Source organism: Mustelus asterias, chromosome 5 (assembly GCF_964213995.1).
Source record: "Mustelus asterias chromosome 5, sMusAst1.hap1.1, whole genome shotgun sequence".
Taxonomy (NCBI): domain Eukaryota; kingdom Metazoa; phylum Chordata; class Chondrichthyes; order Carcharhiniformes; family Triakidae; genus Mustelus; species Mustelus asterias.
Genome location: NC_135805.1, coordinates 94,943,235 through 94,962,299, shown reverse-complemented (window position 1 = coordinate 94,962,299; position 19,065 = coordinate 94,943,235). Strand labels below are relative to the sequence as shown.

Below are 19,065 nucleotides of genomic sequence, written 5' to 3'. Positions count from 1 at the left end.
ATATGCAAGCTGGAAGTACGCTGTAGAGAGCAGTATGTTATGATTTGTTCACTGTTGTTGAGCAAGATCTGAATGTCAATTTATATTAACAAAAAATAATCCTTCTCCTGAATTATAGAAGGTTCTAGTTTTACATTCACTCCCACTTTTATAACTAGTTAAGCATTGGAAGATTTCCCGAGTGTAATTATTTTGTGTCGAAACATTAGCAGTCAGAACTTCTGTTCAACAGTAATTTTGTGCCGTATCTGTGATTAAATATCAGAAAATCTGTATTCCAAGCAGTAGTGTAAATTTAGAGGTGAATAACATGATCAGCTGGGAAGTCTTGGGAATGAAATCATTGTGAGTCAAACTGGTAGTTACACAGCAGAGTTGAAGCTGAAACTATAATAGTGAAAGTGCAATGCAATGCTGAATGACCACAAACAGAATATGATTATTTTCCTCCTTTTTTTATTATCTCGCCAAGCCAGAAAGAATATTATCTGATGCTAGTAATGAAACAAAATTCTGAGCTGAACTCAGTTATAAGTTCACTTGAGGTATATTGAGTCAGGTACATTTGCTATTTCCACTGCCACTGGTAACAAACACAAGCATGGCAGTTATATCTTCCATTTTAAAAGATTAGAAAACCTTATTGAAAGCAGCAGTCTAAAGATGCCATTGCTCTTTGTTCCACCTAGTGACAATGTTTGGAATAATCCCCATCTTTAAAATCAAACATTTACTATTCCAACTAAAATTACACATTCATTGTGATTCTAAATGGTATTACTAAGTATACAACAGCACCAAAGCCAATGGAAATGAATCCAAGGAGATTAATGTGGGCAACTGAATAGGTGGTATTTATCTTACAACATCATTCAAAGTCAAAATTCACCCCCCCCCCCCCCCACCCATACTCCTTGAACGGTCAGGAGTAGTTCCTACAACGCTCCTATTTCAGCTATCCAAAAAGAATTGTGCTTTCATGACCAAAAACAAAGTTTTTGTAATGTTCCAAATGTAGAAAAAAAATTGCACGGGTTTAATTTTAATTTTGGAAATTAATTTCCTAAGAAGTCAAGTACAGTCAGAAAAGCCAGGCATTGAAAACCTATGATTAAATCACAGAGAGAAACCCTACAGTGCAGAAGGAGGCCATTCGGCCCATCGAGTCTGCACCGACCACAATCCCACCCAGGCCCTACCCCCACATATGTTTACCCGCTAATCCCTCTAACCTACACATCTCAGGACTCTAAGGGGCAATTTTTAACCTGGCCAATCAACCTAACCCGCACATCTTTGGACTGTGGGAGGAAACCAGAGCACCCGGAGGAAACCCACGCAGACACGAGGAGAATGTGCAAACTCCACACAGACAGTGACCCAAGCCTGGAATCGAACCCAGGACCCTGGAGCTGTGAAGCAGCAGTGCTAACCACTGTGCTACCGTGCCGTGGAAGTACTGCAGGGCATCATCAAAAGATTTAGATTCCATAAGCATAACCCACAAGAAGGTGAATAGATCACTCAGTTTGTAACTACCTTTAAGAGATTAGCTGAACACTGTGAATTTGGGGATGTGTTGAACAATACCATGAGAGATAGGTTAGCCTGTGGCTTAAGGATTGAGGCAATTCAAAAGTTGTTGTTAACAGAAAGCAACTGAACCCGAAAGAAGACTTTAGAAGTTGTTGTATACATGGAATTTGCAGCCAAAGAAGCTCAACATTTTAATTCAAGCACAAAAACTCATAAGATGTCAGCCGAAAAGTGAACACAGACACAGACTCACAATTACCATCAGTGTGCAAAAACCAGGCACTCAGCAGTAGAATGCTGGTGCAAAGACATCATGTGCAGGAATTGTGTCAAAAAGGGCCACATTAAATGTGCTTGTTGGAAAAAAAACAAGTTTCAGGCCAGAATTACAAAAAGCAAAAGCCATATTGATGTCACCATACAGTTGAATGGATAGTCTGCAGACTTGTCCTTGTACATCATTAAAGGAAACTATCAACCACCAATGGGACGAACCTGGCTGGAAAAGGTTAGACTAAATTTGGCCAAAGTAAATCTCACAACAAAATCCGCAGCAGGCTCAACCATAACCTACAAGAACAGAAAGTAGCAGCAGCTGAAAAAACTCTAAAAGCAGCTCTGGCCAAGGATCCAGCTAGCAGTGCTAGGCCCAAGATGACAAAGGCTCAGCATACTGTAATAACTGTGGCTCAGGATCGAGAAACAAAGGATGAAGGGTTTACGGAAGATACATATGAATGCTTTGACAAAAATGAAGGTCAGAAGTATACTGAAAAATACGACAAGGTTTACCAGAGTATTTACATGCTCCCTTTGTAAATTCTGAGCCACAGAGGAGCATGAAATTGAGGCGCACCTCAAAATTTCTTACCATCACTTCCAAGATGGATGCAGAACGAGGTGACTTCTTGAGAGCTGTGCCCAGCATACCTTCTAATTCTATCTTTTACCTCGTTCTATACTTCTAAAACTCTATTGTAACTCTCTTAAACTCTCTAACAGTGCATATTAAGTTGATTTTTCTCTACAGCCTAGCTATGACTGTAACACTACATTCTGCACCTTCTCCTTTCCTTTTCTATGAACGGTATGCTTTGTATAAAATGCAAGAAACAATACTTTTCACTGCATACCAATACATGTGACAATAATAAATCAAATCAAATAAGGAAACTCTCATTGGAAAGAACATTCATTTTGGAAAAAATGCTGCTGAGTTCCTTCATGCATCAATGGTCAACAAAGATAGAAAGATTGCTGCTCGTAAACAACGACAACAATAGGTTGTAAAAGGAGCCAGCACAAACTGATGAAGGATGTTTCGATGGGAGTTGCCCCAGATGACCAAATGAAAAGAGTTGGAGCTTCAGAGTGCAGTCTGCAACACCAATATTCCTTTCCTATTTCACTCTGTACAGCAGCATCTGAAGTTCAATGATAGTACCAACAGCAAGAAGAATTACCATGACCTGGTCTCGTTCAACAACCCAACCCTTAAGCCTAAATTTAACATGTTCTTAAATGAGTCAGAGAATCCTTTTGAAAATTCTCAGGAGCAACAGCTTCAACTGGATAGTTTGGAAGTTACATTCCAGAAACAAATCCTAAAGTGCTCCAGTGAATGCAGCGGGGAGAGATACCGGGTCTGATAGAGGCATGCCACAATCTGCAGAGGCTGTGCCACAAGATTCTGGTAAAGAGGGCCCTAGTGTGTAACCCAGAGGGTAGTGGTTGGCAATGACAACACAGATCTGAGGCAAGAACTAGAGAAGCTGTAAACTGAGTATGAGTGAAGTCGAAGACCTCCAACACCCAAAACGCCAGCTCCACCTGACTCTAGCTGAGATCTGTCCTGGGTGTGCGAGGCTCAGCAGTGTAAATGAAAGTTCACAATGGAACGAACTGCAAGAAAAATAAACCGGGGTGGTGGGGGGGGGGTGCATAGAGAGGAAGAAGAGGCTAGCCTCTGAAGTGAAAGCTCTAAAAAAGCAGTAGAATCAGGTTACGCGATGAGAGAACAAGGCGAAATGTTGTGTTTTTCATCAGGGTGAAGAAGTTGTAGCAAAGAACTGTACCATAAATGAAAAATGGATACCTGCCATCGTCTTAGCACCGTCAGGACTGGTCACTCTGAATTACAAACACGAGACAATAGGCACAATTCTCCAGCCCCATGTGCAGATCACGGTGAGGCCAGAGAATCGTGGAGGAGGGGCCAGAGTGCACTTAGCACTGGGAAGAACCCCTTTTGGGATTCTCCCAACCCCCATGTCCAATGTAATCTGCTTCACACCTAGCACTGCTGGCATGAACCAGGTTCGTCATGATGTAGAGATGCCGGCGTTGGACTGGGGTAAACACAGTAAGAAGTTTAACAACACCAGGTTAAAGTCCAACAGGTTTATTTGGTAGCAAAAGCCACAGTGTGGCTTTTGCTACCAAATAAACCTGTTGGACTTTAACCTGGTGTTGTTAAACTTCTTACTGTATGAACCAGGTTAGCATATTTAAATAATATAAATATGCAGGGTTGGTTTCAATCCAGATTCTCCTGCCTCCTGCAATTCACTGACCCTTGGGTACAGCAGGAACCTGGTGCAAATCACTACTGATCTCCATAAACAGAGACCCGTTGTGATGGCCATGACAGGAGGCTTGGAGGCCATTGGAGCCCCAAGGTGGTCAGAGCCATGGATGAGCAATGTCTTGGCGTTGCCCCCAGCCATGTCAACCTGGCAGGGGCAGTACTGAAGGGGATGCCTGAAGGGAAACAAGGCGAGGAAGGTGTTTGAGAGGGGCAGGTCCTGAAGGGGGCGGGCCTTAGGTTACCACATGGCAGGGTATCACTCACTTGGTGGGCGGCAATGCCCCGATGCCGGCAAGGATGGATGGGGCAGGTGTGGACTGGGTCATCCTTATGCCTGTATGGTGTCAGGAGGGGGAGGGGGGTGGTTGGCGGTGGCCTGGACATTTACTGATGTGGGGGAAGGTTGCCCCTCTGGAACGAAGGTTTGAGGGTGTTCCCCATGTCAGCGGGGGCAGGGTGGTCATGATGTCCGAGGGAAGGGGGAACCTTGAACTTAACTTTGAAATAGGTGTGCCTTTTAAAAATAGCGCCCCACTCTTGGAGGAGCCGTGTTTTTAGGTCCCCATTTTTAAGTGTGGGAGAATTCACTGAGAATCTCTCCAGGCTTCAAAAGAATTTCTAAATGTGGTTGAAGTGTAAACTGAGTCGCCCCGCACCACCCAGCAGGAATCTCACTGGTTTTCCCGCTGGGGACAACACTTAGATATTTTTTGGGAGAATTCCACCCGATGTAATATGGAGAAGACAAGTGGATCAACCTTTGGCAACAAGAACCAATCAGTCAGAGACAGAACCAATAAGAATGTCCAGATCAAGCTGTGCCAAGAGAAGACCTGGACCTTCCTAAGAACATGACACTATCCAAACCAATCGGGGAACACAGTACCTCGGTTGAGAACACTTCAACACCAAGTCAACCTCAGAACACTATGTTGGCTCTGCTTAGGACAACCACGGATGACATCCAAACCAAGCCAAAGACATCAGGGCTTGCAGTAAACACTAATACGCAGATGCCGAAGTTTCACTGATAACCACATAGAGAGCAAAGGCCTCTGAAACATCTGACCCTATTGACTGTTGTTTATTAATTGCTAATGTTGATAATTTTAATTATCAATGTTATATGTTATTGGTGTCAGGAATCTTTGATTTAAGGGAGGAGGAAAAGTGTTGTGTATTCATGTTATTTCTAGTGTTTCCGCACTAGCAGCTTTGCAGTGGAATAAGGGCACTTTAAGAGATCAATCACGTGTCGTCACTGTTGACGTCATCGGCCATTTGCTCAGGCAAATGGGCAGTCTATCTCAGCAGTTTGCAGTGTTAACATCTTTTCAATAAAGCTGTTTGTTTAAACCTTTGAGGCCAGAAGCCGATCTTTTAAAACCACCGCTTGACTGAAGATCTGAATTCCAAAATATACTGAAAATCCGCATTGCTAACTGTAACTTTGTGACTTGTGAAAAATGATTCTGTTTGAAAGTACTGCTATTTATCAAGCTGAGCAATAAATGTGTTCTAACTTATTCAGGCTTCTTGCTTGATTGTTCTTTTTTCAGTACAGTCCACAGCACTAATAGCAAACATGTTGGTATTAACCTGATTTGGCCATTAGAAACATTGAACACAAAACCTGGTTAGTGTTTGTTGAAGTAACCAGCTTGCATTGAAGCTGCAAGGCGTTAACAATATGTGTTCTTTGTGTAGGAAAGTTTAATTTAAGACTTTTAAGTGAAAGCAATATCCACTGACATGAATCCCTCCCACCTGCGTGCCTGACCGTGTCTCTCTCCTCATTATTGCTCACTCAGTAGAGAGTGTAGAGAGAAGCTGCCACTGTCATTCACCCTGCTGCACTGGCAGCTTCCTTCCATCTCTTTTACTGTAATTTCTACTAAAATACTTAATATTTGGTTTAATTTGTTTTATCACTGAAACGTTAAGATGTTTCAAAGGATTTCAAACACTCTTCATTAGCAATGAAGGTTCAAAGAGCGAAAAGAATAGCCTGAAACAGCCATCTACTTCATATGGAGAAAGCACTGCCTTTGTAGTAGATTTACATGGAGTGCTTGAAATTTGAGATAGAAAGTACTATAAAAAGCATCATCTTCAGGTACCATGCTCTAAGAGGGCATTGGTGATGGTGAACTTCCATTGGATTTGTCTGTGATTATGCTTGGCAAAGTCCCGTTATGCTACCCATTGTGCCACAAGAACATCCTGATTTTAACCCTACCCAGACTAATTATCAGCTTGGAATTCAACATTGTTCCACCTCTCTGCCATTGACATGAAAGTTCTGCAAGCCAATTAGATACTCACCTAAAGCCATATGCATTAGCTGCTCAATCACATTGTTGTAGGAAAGATGTTCCTTCAAGATCCACTGAGGATATGGCCCCCTGAGCTGTTCCCGCCTACTACCTCTTCTTCCAGCTTTCCTACTCTCTGAAATCTTCTTTGCTGCTGCTGCCGCACTCCCCTAGCCCCCAATACAGATGCAACAGAGCACCTAAACATCAGACAATGCAGACAACCAGTGCTTCTAACAAGTTATTCCCAGAACAGTGAAGTTAGTTTTCCAGAAGACAAAGTCACTGAGAAAAAGTCCAAATGTCCACGAGCACCTAATAAGGCAAAGCAGCAACTTAACCTTAATGGAAGGAATGATTGCTTTCAGGAGCATTCCTGGAGGGTCCTTACTGACTGTTAGCACTATGACGTGCTGGATAATTTATAACATAGCTGTTCAGGTGCTGGGAGATATCTGAGTTATGATCATGGAGAAAACCCATCAAGCCAATACTAGACAATATTGGACTTCACAAAAGACCCGAGTTAAATATTTTAAAAAGTGGATAGACACTAAAGATGGCTGAGAATGTACAACTAACCACTGACAGGAATGGCTGCGGGGGGATTGGGGAGGGGGGGGGGGATTTGAAGGAACAATGGAATCCGTCCCTGTGCTTCCAGACAAGGTACTTGTAAAACCATCCAAAGACTGATTACCATCTTTGATAAGGACAAATGGACATGATGGCCCTCTCACCTCCAAGACCTTGGGTATAATGGTTTCTTTAACTTGTGCTTGGCCCTCTCTCCACTCACGTTGTCTGTACCTTTAAGACTTGATTACCTGTAAAGACTCGCATTCCAACCATTATCTTGTAAATTGAGTTTGTGTCTGTATATGCCCTGTTTGTGAACTCAAGTCCTCACTCACCTGATGAAGGAGCAACGCTCCGAAAGCTTGTGCTGCCAAATAAACCTGTTGGACTTTAACCTGGTGTTGTGAGACATCTTACTATAATGGCCTAGACAAGCTATAAAGGCCTGGACAGGCTAGTCCATTCCAGTCCTCTTGGAATACACACATGTGGGGGTTAAAAGTCTGCTTGCTACCAACCTGTGCTGTTCTGTATGTGCGTGCATGTATGTGTGCATCATGCTGAAGAGAATACAATACCTACTGCACGCATAAACAGGTTTTGCAGGAACATCTAAAACTCTTTCTTTCTGTGAAAGTTGATAGGCCAGCAGAAGGATCGCAGCTGGGAAAGAACTAAAATCTCTACCAAACTACCCAGCTACAGGACACCTGAACTGTTCGCTTGCAGAAACCAACTGTACTAAAAACTATTGCAACGGCTGAATCATCATCTACTCCTCGCAACTCAAGGACTGTTCCGTTGAACTTTTTTAAATATTTGCTTACTATTGGACTCAAATCTTTTCTCTAAACCATATGACTGCAGATGGATATGTTTTACCATTTCTCCATTTATTAACCATTTTTTAATGGTTAACAAACTTTATCTTAACTCAAGACAACTCGGTTGAATTGGCTTGAATATTTAAACATAACTATTGGTCTGGTACCAGAAGAGGGTGAGTTGACTAAAGACACGGACCCAATCATCCCTCCTATCAAGTCATGCCCGCTTCCGGGATCGTCCAGTCCTGCTGAAAGTCTTGCAGCAGGTCCCACCACGGCAGGTTTGGAAAATCCCAGCCCAAGTGTTTCTCTTCTGCCAGGCACATATTGTTTTAAAACTGACTGCTTTATTCAAGTGAATAGCTTCCAGAGCCTTAAATCTAACTACTTAATGCACCACATTTATTTTACATGCTTTTTAAATTTTATTTGATTTGATATTGTCACATGTATTAATATACAGTGAAAAGTATTGTTTCTTGTGCACTATACAGACAAAGCATACTGTATATAGGGAAGGAAAGGAGGGGAGTGTTACAGTCACAGCTAGGGTGTAGAGAAAGATCACATTGATAGAGAGTTTATAAGAATTAGAATAGAGTTTTAGATGCATAGAACGAGAGTAAAAGATAGAATTAGAGGGTACGCTGGGTACAGCTTGCAAGAAGTCACCTCACTCCAGCTCCATCTTGAGCTTGCACTCTCATATTAAATCAATTGTCTACTTTACCTAAAATATTTGTTTTTTGATGACTGATTCTGAAGAGATACCACATTAAATTATTAAACTAGGAAATGTAGCAAAATGGTGTCAGGAAACAGTCCTGGTTATTTCAACCCAACTCATATTAAGGCCAGGGGAAGGGAAAAGAGCAAAACAATCGACAGTCCTGAGTGGTCTGTCATCTAACGAGGACATTCTTGATGCAGAGTGGTGTTGATTAAGTGAAGTAAAGTGCCTTGACCTCAGTAATGCTGCTTGTAAGTCTCTGTGAACAGCCCAAAAGAAATTTTGATTAATGTGACGTTCTGTCAAATTGAACTGCAGTTCACCATTAAGTATATCATTATGCTATCTTTGAAAAATGTAGACGGTTTTAACTGACATATAATAGCTATGTGCGCCAGCACAATGAAGTTTTAAAAAGCATCTAACAAACTGCTTTTGTAACCTATGCCTCGATTGATAAAGGCAAGTGTCCCATATGCCTTTTTTCCCACTCCGCTAACATGTCCTTCCGCTTTCAGAGAGCTATAGAAAAACACGCCAAAATCCCTTTGTTCCACTGAACTTGCTAGTGTCATGCCGTTCATTAAATACTTCCTTCTCAAATTACTCCTTACAAAGTATATATATCATAAATATCCACTACATTTGGCAAGCAGATTATGTAATAATTTACATGTAAATGAAAAGGGCCTCTGCTTCAAAGTTTGCTGTTTTTTAAACTCAGCTTAGTTGGTCTGTCACTCATATTTCTCAGGTGTCATTTAAAGAGATACCTGATAAATGATTTAAAAATTAACAAATATATTTTAATCGATGTCAAAATGCCCAGTGGTCACTGGTGATACTTTTCTCTTTTTGATCTTCATTGCTGGTGGTGATGGTTGTAGTGGGAAAGTTGAAGGATGTATTCCTTATTTATGTTTTAGTGCATGTGCAATAATGTAAAAATATTCCACTAAGTATGGAGTTGTTTTTCCATCAAAACTTGAAGATCTCTTCACTTCTGGATTCTTGAAACCTAGACATACTTGTGATAGTGAATTTCTGTAAATACTATGTACAGTAACAGTTTAATCTGTTATCTTCACAACCGGCATTTCAGTGAGTGTTTAGTTCTCTGCTCTGTTCAGGTTTTGAAACTGTACCTGCTTAAATTTAACCCCATAAATGTTTGGTGGTTCCGTTGGAGATAAATAAGTAGTGGTTAAAAAATAGTGTCAGATCACTTACTTTCCAGTTAATGCTGGCATTCCAGCTACTGTCTTCTTGGGTGGGGTCCTAAGATGGATGGCTGGAGACTCCACATATTTTAGGTGGGTGGTCACTTGTGATATGCAAATCAAGATTCCAATTACGACTTTGAGATACAAGTGGACAAAGCATCAATGATACACACACTACCCAATGAAGTTGAGCAGCCTTCGCCAGCCATTCCAGAAGTGGCTGTCAATGCCATTTTCAAGGAGACAGCTAGCAAGAGTGAATTGGGATTAGGGGTCTGACTGTGACAGCTGGAGGCAGGCTGGTGGAGGTTGACTGACAGATTGTGGGGTGCTTAGGGCAATATGGCAAGTATGAATGAGTGCATGCTGAGATGAGGCCTGACATTTGGGAATGATTCACAATGGACCATATACAATTGTGTCAACCATGGCTCAGTTGATAGGACCCTTGTCTCTGAGTTTGAAGGTTCTGAGTTCAAGTCCCACTTCAGGAATTGAGCACAGAAATCAAGACTGATACACCATTACAGTACAGAGTGAGTGCTATATTGTCTTTTGGATGAGCTGGTAAATCGAAGCCCTCTCCCTCGGATCTAAAAGACCCCATGGTACTATTTCAAAGGAGAGCAAGGGAGATATTGCCAGTGTCCTGGCCAATGTCTATCTCTGTCAACATTACAAAAAAACAGAGTATCTGACATTATCACAGTGCTGTTTGTAGGAACTCACTGTGTGCAAATTAGCTGCCACATTTCCTACATTACATTAGTAACTACACTTCAAAAGTGCTTTGAGAAGTCTGGTGATTGTGAAAGATGCTCTATAAATACAACTTTTTTTCAGTTGCTTTCGTAAACCCTTTTGTCTTTTCCATTCAAAATCTCTCACTTTTTTCTCTGCTTTCATATTTCCTTTCATCCCTTGTATGTCTCCTCTCCTTCCTTATTCTACCTGCCTGGTTTGTTATCTCTCGTTCTCCCCTTTTTTTTCTTCATTTGTTTTCCCTACCTCCTTTGTTTTTTTCTTTTTGTCTTCACTTTAAGTAAGATGTACACTTGCTCTCTCCCTCATGTTTCTTTCCCTTCTATTTCTTTCTTCATTTTCAGTTTTCTATGTTTCACATTTCTCTCCTGTTGCTGCTCCTCTAACCTTTCAGGTTGATGGAAAGGATTTAGCCAGCACCCATGACTGGTATTGGAAAACAAGAGAGGATCCGGTCAAGATGACAGGTCAGCACTTGGGGAGCGGGAGAGGAATGCAGCCAGGGCGGCACGGTAGCACAGTGGTTAGCACTGCTGCTTCACAGCTCCAGGGACCTGGGTTCGATTCCCGGCTTGGGTCACTGTCTGTGTGGAGTTTGCACATTCTCCTCGTGTCTGCGTGGGTTTCCTCCGGGTGCTCCGGTTTCCTCCCACAGTCCAAAGATGTGCGGGTTAGGTTGATTGGCCATGCTAAAAAAAATTGCCCTGAGTGTCCTGAGATGTGTAGGTTAGAGGGATTAGTGGGTAAATATGTAGGGATATGGGGGTAGGGCCTGGGTGGGATTGTGGTCGGTGCAGACTCGATGGGCCGAATGGCCTCTTTCTGTACTGTAGGGTTTCTATGATTTCTATGATAGGTTGATATTGACCAAAATGGGGGTAGCAAGAAGCACTTGAAAAGTATGGGCTCCAGGAGGAGTCAGTCCAGCATGGTTGCCCAGCACATAAAGAGACTCAATTGCAGCATCTTAATTTGAAAGGGTTGCAGAATAACTCAACAATATATAGTAACTATGTAAGATAGCCTACATAAGATTCTGGGAAAAGAGCCCAAAAAAACCTCATTTCAGTGAGCACTGGTATTGCAGTGCCAAAATGGCACCTGCCTTGGAAATGCACGTAAGAGGCTTGGAGGATTCAGCTAAGTATTTCTATACAAATACAGTTTAAACATAAGGATAGGGGTGGTAGCCAGGCACTAGAAAAACAGTGTGCTGGGAGAATAGATGTTACTTCCGAGAAGTAAAGGAAGAAAGAAAGTGCTACAAAAATGATTTCCATGTATTATTGATAAATGGATTCATATTAACCTTTTAAGCTATTAACCTTCATTTACTCTTTTCAACAATTTTACAGGTTTGCAGAATTGCACTCCATTTTGTCTTCCCTTCCCAAGAAAGAAGCAGGACAGACACAACCTCATAATTACTATATAAAACAAGGTGTTTCTTATTTGAAGGGTGTGTGCCATGGTAATCTTTCTTTTCATCCCACTGAATAGAAGCAAAAACTAAAAGAACTAAGTTCCAAGATTCACCTAACATTGCTTAATTAAATAATGGAAGGGTATGATTATTATCATAAAATATATCTGTTGATTTGAATCAATTAAACAAATACCTTCAGGTGTTTGTTCTAAAAAAATAACGTACAGATGGTTGCAATGTTGTTAAAGATTATGGAAGACATAAAAACAGTTATCCTGTGTTTCTGTGCACTGTCTCCAGTGGCAGTACAATACTCTCTAAATTAGTAAATTATGAACCATTTCTCTTTGGAATTTGACATCAGCTTTCAGTGCTACCAGGCTACTAGTTCGGCCAGTTCAGGCATTTCAAGCAGCCTGTAATTATCTGCAAAGGTTATTAATGTACCTGACAAACCTCAGTTCACTTCAAAAGAATGGAGAAACAAGGGCACTATTTCCAGAATTTGATACAGTGCCAGAGGCTTTACTTATTTGAGTTTTCTCTCACTGGTTCCACAGGTTCTGAAAGCAGTGTTACTTTTTCCAACAATTGAACGCATGGCCGAGTCACCACAAGGCAAGCTTATGACACCAGTACTTTGCAAACTTCGCTTCCTGACGTATATTCCAATCTACTTCCTTTCTTTTCTGCCAGAAAGCGTCAAGGCCTCGTTGGTGAGGTGGGCGCTGCAGGGTCTACAGTCCTTGGATGAAGCTACTGTCTCTGCCTCTCTTAATCTCTTCAATGTGGATTGTGCAGGTGAGCTTACCCCCCTTCTGATCCATTTTTATTTTTAATGTAGAATGTCCCTAGTTTTAGTAATGTATGTATTTTTAAGAAAACAGCAACATATTTTTCTATCCATGATGCATACAGCAATTAGCCATGGCTTACAACATAGTATAGCGATTTTAAAAGCAGTTTATTGTATGTATTCAGTTTTGCCATATTTGCAAAATGACGTGATTTTTCTGTGTTTCTTAATTGTTTTTACTAAGCATGGATCAGTACACATTTTTGGACAATCATCAAGAAGCTACAGCAGTCATTAATAAACAACTGCTGTAAAGTTCTTTCCTGTCTTGACAAGCCAAAGGTATCCTTTGAATGGACTGGCCAACTTTTAGATTTTTTTAAAACACTAAATTGCCATGGCTTTGAGTGCAAAACAACACAGCACAAGACTATAAACACTTAATATTACCAAGTGATGACTGAGTGCATTGTAATGCTGAAAATGTTCATGTAAGCTTCTGGTCTTTTTTAGACTGAGCCATAAAATGTGTAATGAAGCAAATGATGTGGCTTTATATGTATAATAGTTACCAATCTGGTTTGGACTGGAAATAAACTGTAGAACAGATCATGGTGGATGGCCCTGTTTTCACCCATAATTAATGTCCAAAGCAGTCTCCTGAAAATACACAGCATGGAACAGAATAATGCTTTGACTACCTTAGACACCTCGTATTAATTTGTGCTGGAAATTTTCATCTGGTTATCTGATACACATGCTCTGTATCAGTCCCAAAATCTGATCCTGGACCCAATTATTTCTCTTGAGAAAGGGGTCATCTGTAATGAATCACCATATAATTAAAGCAAAACTGATGTGTGCTTATACTCCAGGGCATAAAGCCTGACAATGTGATGCAATTGGATTAACATAAGAAGAGATACAGCAATAAACCCAGGCTGTCTATTCTACAAAGGAATGTACAAAACTGGAAGAGACCTTGTGCTCCATCTAGCCTGTCCCAAAAACCATGTGTATCAATTGGACAGTGTTGCATGGTCAAGTTGAGTAACTTCAAACCAACTTGGAACAGTGGTTACCAAGTTATGCAGGGAAATGTTTCACCAAAAAGGAGCTAAATGCAGAAAAGAAAATGATGCAGTTAATGGTTGCCTGTAACCTATTTCAGAAGATATGCAGATGGTAACACATATTTATCAAGGCTATAGCTAGTTTCTCTGATAGCTTTGTGGGTATTGCACGTGAGGGTAGGCTTTCTACCCTGACTTGCCTGGAACACACCTCCAGCAGGACATGACTTTGCCCACTCCAAAGATTCACAACTGACCTTGCCATATTTCTGGCCTCAGGGACAATTGCACATAGCATGTGGCCTTCCCAGTCTCCACTCTGAATGCTATGAGGGTAGATCAGCTCCCTGTGAAATTTTTTAACTCCTACAATTTTGCTTCACACCCTCATGGTTGATATCTAAATACTGGGCACTAGGGGGCGCAGCCTGCCCTTTGTCGAGTATTCAAAGGGTATAAATGACAGGAAACAAAGGGATAGGATGCAGGCAACAGTGTTGGATAAGCGGATGGAGATGGCTAGGAGAACATTGGAATCGTTTCATTTAGACATAACAAAGGCATGAATCAGCACAGATGGGCTGAAGATTTATTGAGATCGCGAACAAAAATCTAAAAGTCCAGTTCTACTTTCCCACTGTGACATTTTTCTTTTTTCAACTCCTGGGACCTGTCTCAGTGAAATTGCCAGTTTGCTGCATATGAACCAATTTTGTCTCAGCTGCTTTTGAGCCCAGATTTAGAGCTGGAAGCAGCAAGCCATCTCAGCTTTAAAAGTAATTGAGTATATTTGAAGTAGTATAAATCATAAACTAAATCTAAAATGTATGAATATAACATATTGGGTAGGAATTCCCCCCACCCCACAGCATGCCTCGCGGCAGTGAAGGTGACCCACCATTGGCTGGCAGCGGGATCGGCTGTCAATGGGGTTTTCCGTTGTTTACACCCTCCGCGCCAGAGAATCCACAGCGGGGGCTCACGGCCAGAAAATTCCACCAATGATATGTCAACTCAATGTGATGCGTCCAGTGTATAGGTGAAGAAAGTTAGCATGCTTTCCACTTTTCTGTTCTTTGCTTCTCATTTTCAGCCGTTGACGAGCAGAAATTTGAAAAAGAAAGCCAAATGTGTCAACCTCTCCCTATCAGTACATAGCCTCTCCATCAGCAGCTCCTCAGATGTGCCTCTTCATAGTGACGCACAGAAACTAGGCCCCTTGCTGCCCCAAGCTAATGCTTCAGAGGAATCTGGGAGGTGGTTGGCCTCCAGACAGGCAGTGTGCTGGCACACCAGTATGTGGACATGCCCTGGTAAACATGAACCATACACCCAGCTAATGGACAAATAGCTCTACTGCCTTGTTAATGCCACAGGAGAGTTGAATGTTACAGGAGTAAACCCTGACAAAAAATCTGGAGTGCAGCCCAAAGGCAGACTGATGTCTAACTATGTCATCTTTTAGGCAATGCCTGCAACCAGTGCTTTGTAATTCTTGGGATTCAACTGCAAGATCAATAGAAGGACTTGAGGTTTGAACACCACAGGGTCTCCATAAGTTTTGCCCAGGCTTGCACCCTGGAGAGACAGTCCAGTTTCACTGTAGACCGTTAGCACCACTCTGAAGACAACAGCGACTCTATTGGCACAGTGTTATGAGTTGTCTCTGACAGCAGGAAGGATCATTGTGTCCCACTGATCAGTTAACCCCATCTCAGAGTGGCTGACCAATGCTGCTTTCCACCATCAGAGAAAGTTCACAGCATCTGTTCTGTCACTATCTGCTTCAATGGGTGCTTGGAGCTGAGATCTCCAATCAATAAGTGGAGCAAATCCATTGCACTAGGCAAACAAATGAAAAGAAAGAAACCCTTCGATTGGCAAGTTGGAACATCAAGACCATGCACATGGGATTGAAAGACGACTTGCAGCTGGTCAAAAGCACAGACAGGCCATCCAGGAATTTGTTCGGCTGAACATTTGCATAGCTTCACCGAGAACAGATCACTGAATGAAAAGCATTACACATAAATCTGGCTGGGGAAGAGTTCAGAGGCACTCAATGATCTCGATGATGGATTCCACACCCCCGCCCCCCAAAACATGTTCTCTCTATGCACCTTTTAACTCAAACAGGGCCAGTTAATCTCATGAGTTCCAATGCTGCAACTCTGTGCTCCACGAGAGAGGTGAAAGACCAGCTCTTTGAGGAGCTTGGCACTGTTATCAGAAGAATCCCTAAATCAGAACATCTTGGGTATTTCAGTGCAAGAATAGGCGCATTACACAAGGCATGGCCTTCTGTCTTGGACATTATGACCTGGGAAAGATAAATGAGGACAACAGGGCCTACTTGGAATTCGCTGTTATCACAAGTTTTGTGTAATAAATTCTTTTTTCAGGCCAAACCTTGCAATAAGGTCCATAAAAAACATCCAACATCATGGCATTGGCATTAGCTGAATCTGATCATTACCAGACATGACTCTCTGATCAGCTACCACAGTGTTGACTGTGATACAGACCACTCCCCGTTGCATCCCACTTGTCAACGACCAACCCCCCCCCCCACCTCAGGTCAGTCAGCACCTTATAGGTGGGAGCTGCCCGACCTGGGGTGGCTGACCAGTGGGACACGATGGTGTCCTTCCTGCCGGATGCAACCCTCAAAGATTTTTCGTTCAAAACAAGAATCCTGTATTCATACCACTCTCAGCCATTCTCCTTACCCAGATAAAAACAAACAGTTCCTTGACTTGATTGGGTGGATGATTTGGCATTCCCACAAAGAGTGCAGAAGTGAAATGGAATTTCGGGATGCCATCTGCAATATTGCGCTCTCAACATATGGAAAAGAAGAGCAGAAGAATGCTGATTGGGCCAAGCTTAATGCCATTTTGATGGAACCTGTCATTGAAGCCAAGCAGAACGCTCTCATTAATCACGGGACAGATCGGAGTGAGAAAGCTCTGGAACGCACTGAGATCCACTCAAAGTAAAGTCCAACAGACTTCTAGGCAGTATGCCCATAATGACTATTACAATTTTGACAAAATATACAGATGCAATTGGACAAAGGGAATGCTAGGTGCATGTATAAAGGGACCAAAGAAACAACATGTCCATCAACAAATAAAACGGTTCCGTTAAAACAGAGGCAAGAGAGGTCATTACTGACTGCAATAAACAGTTGCACAGATGGGTGGAACACTACCTTGAGTTGTACTCCAGGGAGAACACTGTCACCAAAGAAGCTCTAAAGCCTGCCTGTCATGGCAGAGCATTGATATTGAAACCACAATGGAGGAGCTTAGCAAAACTATTGACTTGCTTGTCAAAGCACCGAATGTTGGTGCTATATTGTCTGAACTCATCAAGTACTGGAAACCAACGCTCCTGCAACCACTGCAGGAACTTTGTCTCTGCTGGAGGGAAAGGACAGTGCCCCAGTAGATGAGTGATGCAAAGATTGTGACCCTGTGCAAGAAAAAGCGCAACCGCAGTGTTGGCAACAACTATCGAGGCATCTCCCTGCTGAGCATCATGGAAAAAGTATTTGTGCGTGTTGCCCTTGTCAGACTGCAGATCCTGACTGAATGCATCTATCCCTAATCCCATTGTGGTTTCGGATCTGGGAGAGCTCCAACTAACATGATCTGCTCAGTCCAGCAACTGCAAAAGAAATGCCATGAACAAAGAAGGTAAGAAGTCTCACAACACCAGGTTAAAGTCCAACAGGTTTATTTGGTAGTAAAAGCCACTAGCTTTCGGAGCGCTTGCTGCTCCTTCGTCAGGTGAGTGGGAGTTGCGTTCACAAACAGGCCATATAAAGACACAAACTCAATTTACAAAATAATGGTTGGAATGTGAGTCTTTACAGGTAATCAAGTCTAAAAGGTACAGACAATGTGAGTGGAGAGAGTGTTAAGCACAGGTTAAAGAGATGTGTATTGTCTCCAGACAGGACAGTTAGTGAGATTTTGCAAGTCCAGGCAAGTCGTGGGGGTTACAGATAGTGTGACATGAACCCAAGATCCCAGTTGAGGCCATCATCATGTGTGCGGAACTTGGCTATCAGTTCCACACACATGAGGACAGCCTCAACCGGGATCTTGGGTTCATGTCACACGATCTGTAACCCCCACGACTTGCCTGGGCTTGCAAAGTCTCACCAGCTGTCCTGTCTGGAGACAATACACATCTCTTTAACCTGTGCTTAACACTCTCTCCACTCACATTGTCTGTACCTTTGAGACTTGATTACCTGTAATCTCTCGCATTCCAACCATTATTTTGTAAATTGAGTTTGTGTCTTTATATGCCCTGTTTGTGAACACAACTCCCACTCACCTGACGAAGGAGCAGCAAGCGCTCCGAAAGCTCGTGGCTTTTGCTTCCAAATAAACCCGTTGGACTTTAATCTGGTGTTCTGAGACTTCTTACTGTGTTTACCCCAGTCCAACGCGGCATCTCCACATCATGAACAAAGAAGACCAGTAAATATTGCCTTCATCGATCTCACCAAGGCATTTGACCATGTGAGCAGAGTCACTTCCTGAAATCCTACAAATCCCAATTTCAGAATGAAGTTGACTGCTTAATCAGCCTGTCAGTGACATAATCAGACGGCGTTTAAAGAATAGCTTTGATATTGAAGTTGTCTTATTGTTGAGGTTTTTAGGCTTTTCCATTTCAAGCAGTGTGCTGAGTAGAATGCCCCATTAAGTTAATCTGTTAACTTGCTGGCCAAGCATGCGTGAAAAGCTGAATTAAGTATCACCAATTCAACTGTTTCGCCATTTCTGCTCAACCTGCTCAGTTAAGCAACTGATAATTGCTGATCAGTTAAAAGCAGATGCCAGGTATCTGCTGTTCTGTCATTTTCAGTGATACTGGTCGTGCATTTAGAAGATGCTGCCTAAGGAATCTTGGTGAGTTCCTGCAGTGCATCTTATAGGTGGTACACATGGCTTCCACTATTTGTCGGGACTGAACGTTTGTGGAAGGGGTAGCAACCAAGCGGGTTGCTTTTTCCTGGATGGTGTCAAGCTTCTGGAGTGTTGTTCGAGCTGCACTCATCCAGTTAAATGGAGAGTATTCCATCACATTCCTGACTTGTGCCTTGTAGATGGTGGACAGGCTTTGGGGAGTTAAGAGGTGAGTTACTTGGCGCGGGATTCCTAACCATTGACTAGTAGGTCTTTTCTTATT

General features: G+C 42.3%; 1 protein-coding gene across 3 annotated transcripts in view; it reads left to right on the top strand.

Moving 5' to 3' along the window:
- Positions 1-19,065, top strand: part of ldah (lipid droplet associated hydrolase) — a 265,023-nt gene that overhangs the window by 214,146 nt on the left and 31,812 nt on the right. For 2 of the 3 annotated variants that reach the window (XM_078213073.1, XM_078213074.1), the window contains exon 5: positions 12,546-12,786. In XM_078213073.1, coding sequence (XP_078069199.1) covers positions 12,546-12,786 — 241 coding nt within the window. The remainder of the gene's footprint in view (positions 1-12,545; positions 12,787-19,065) is intronic. The other variant, XM_078213075.1, reaches the window with a different exon arrangement.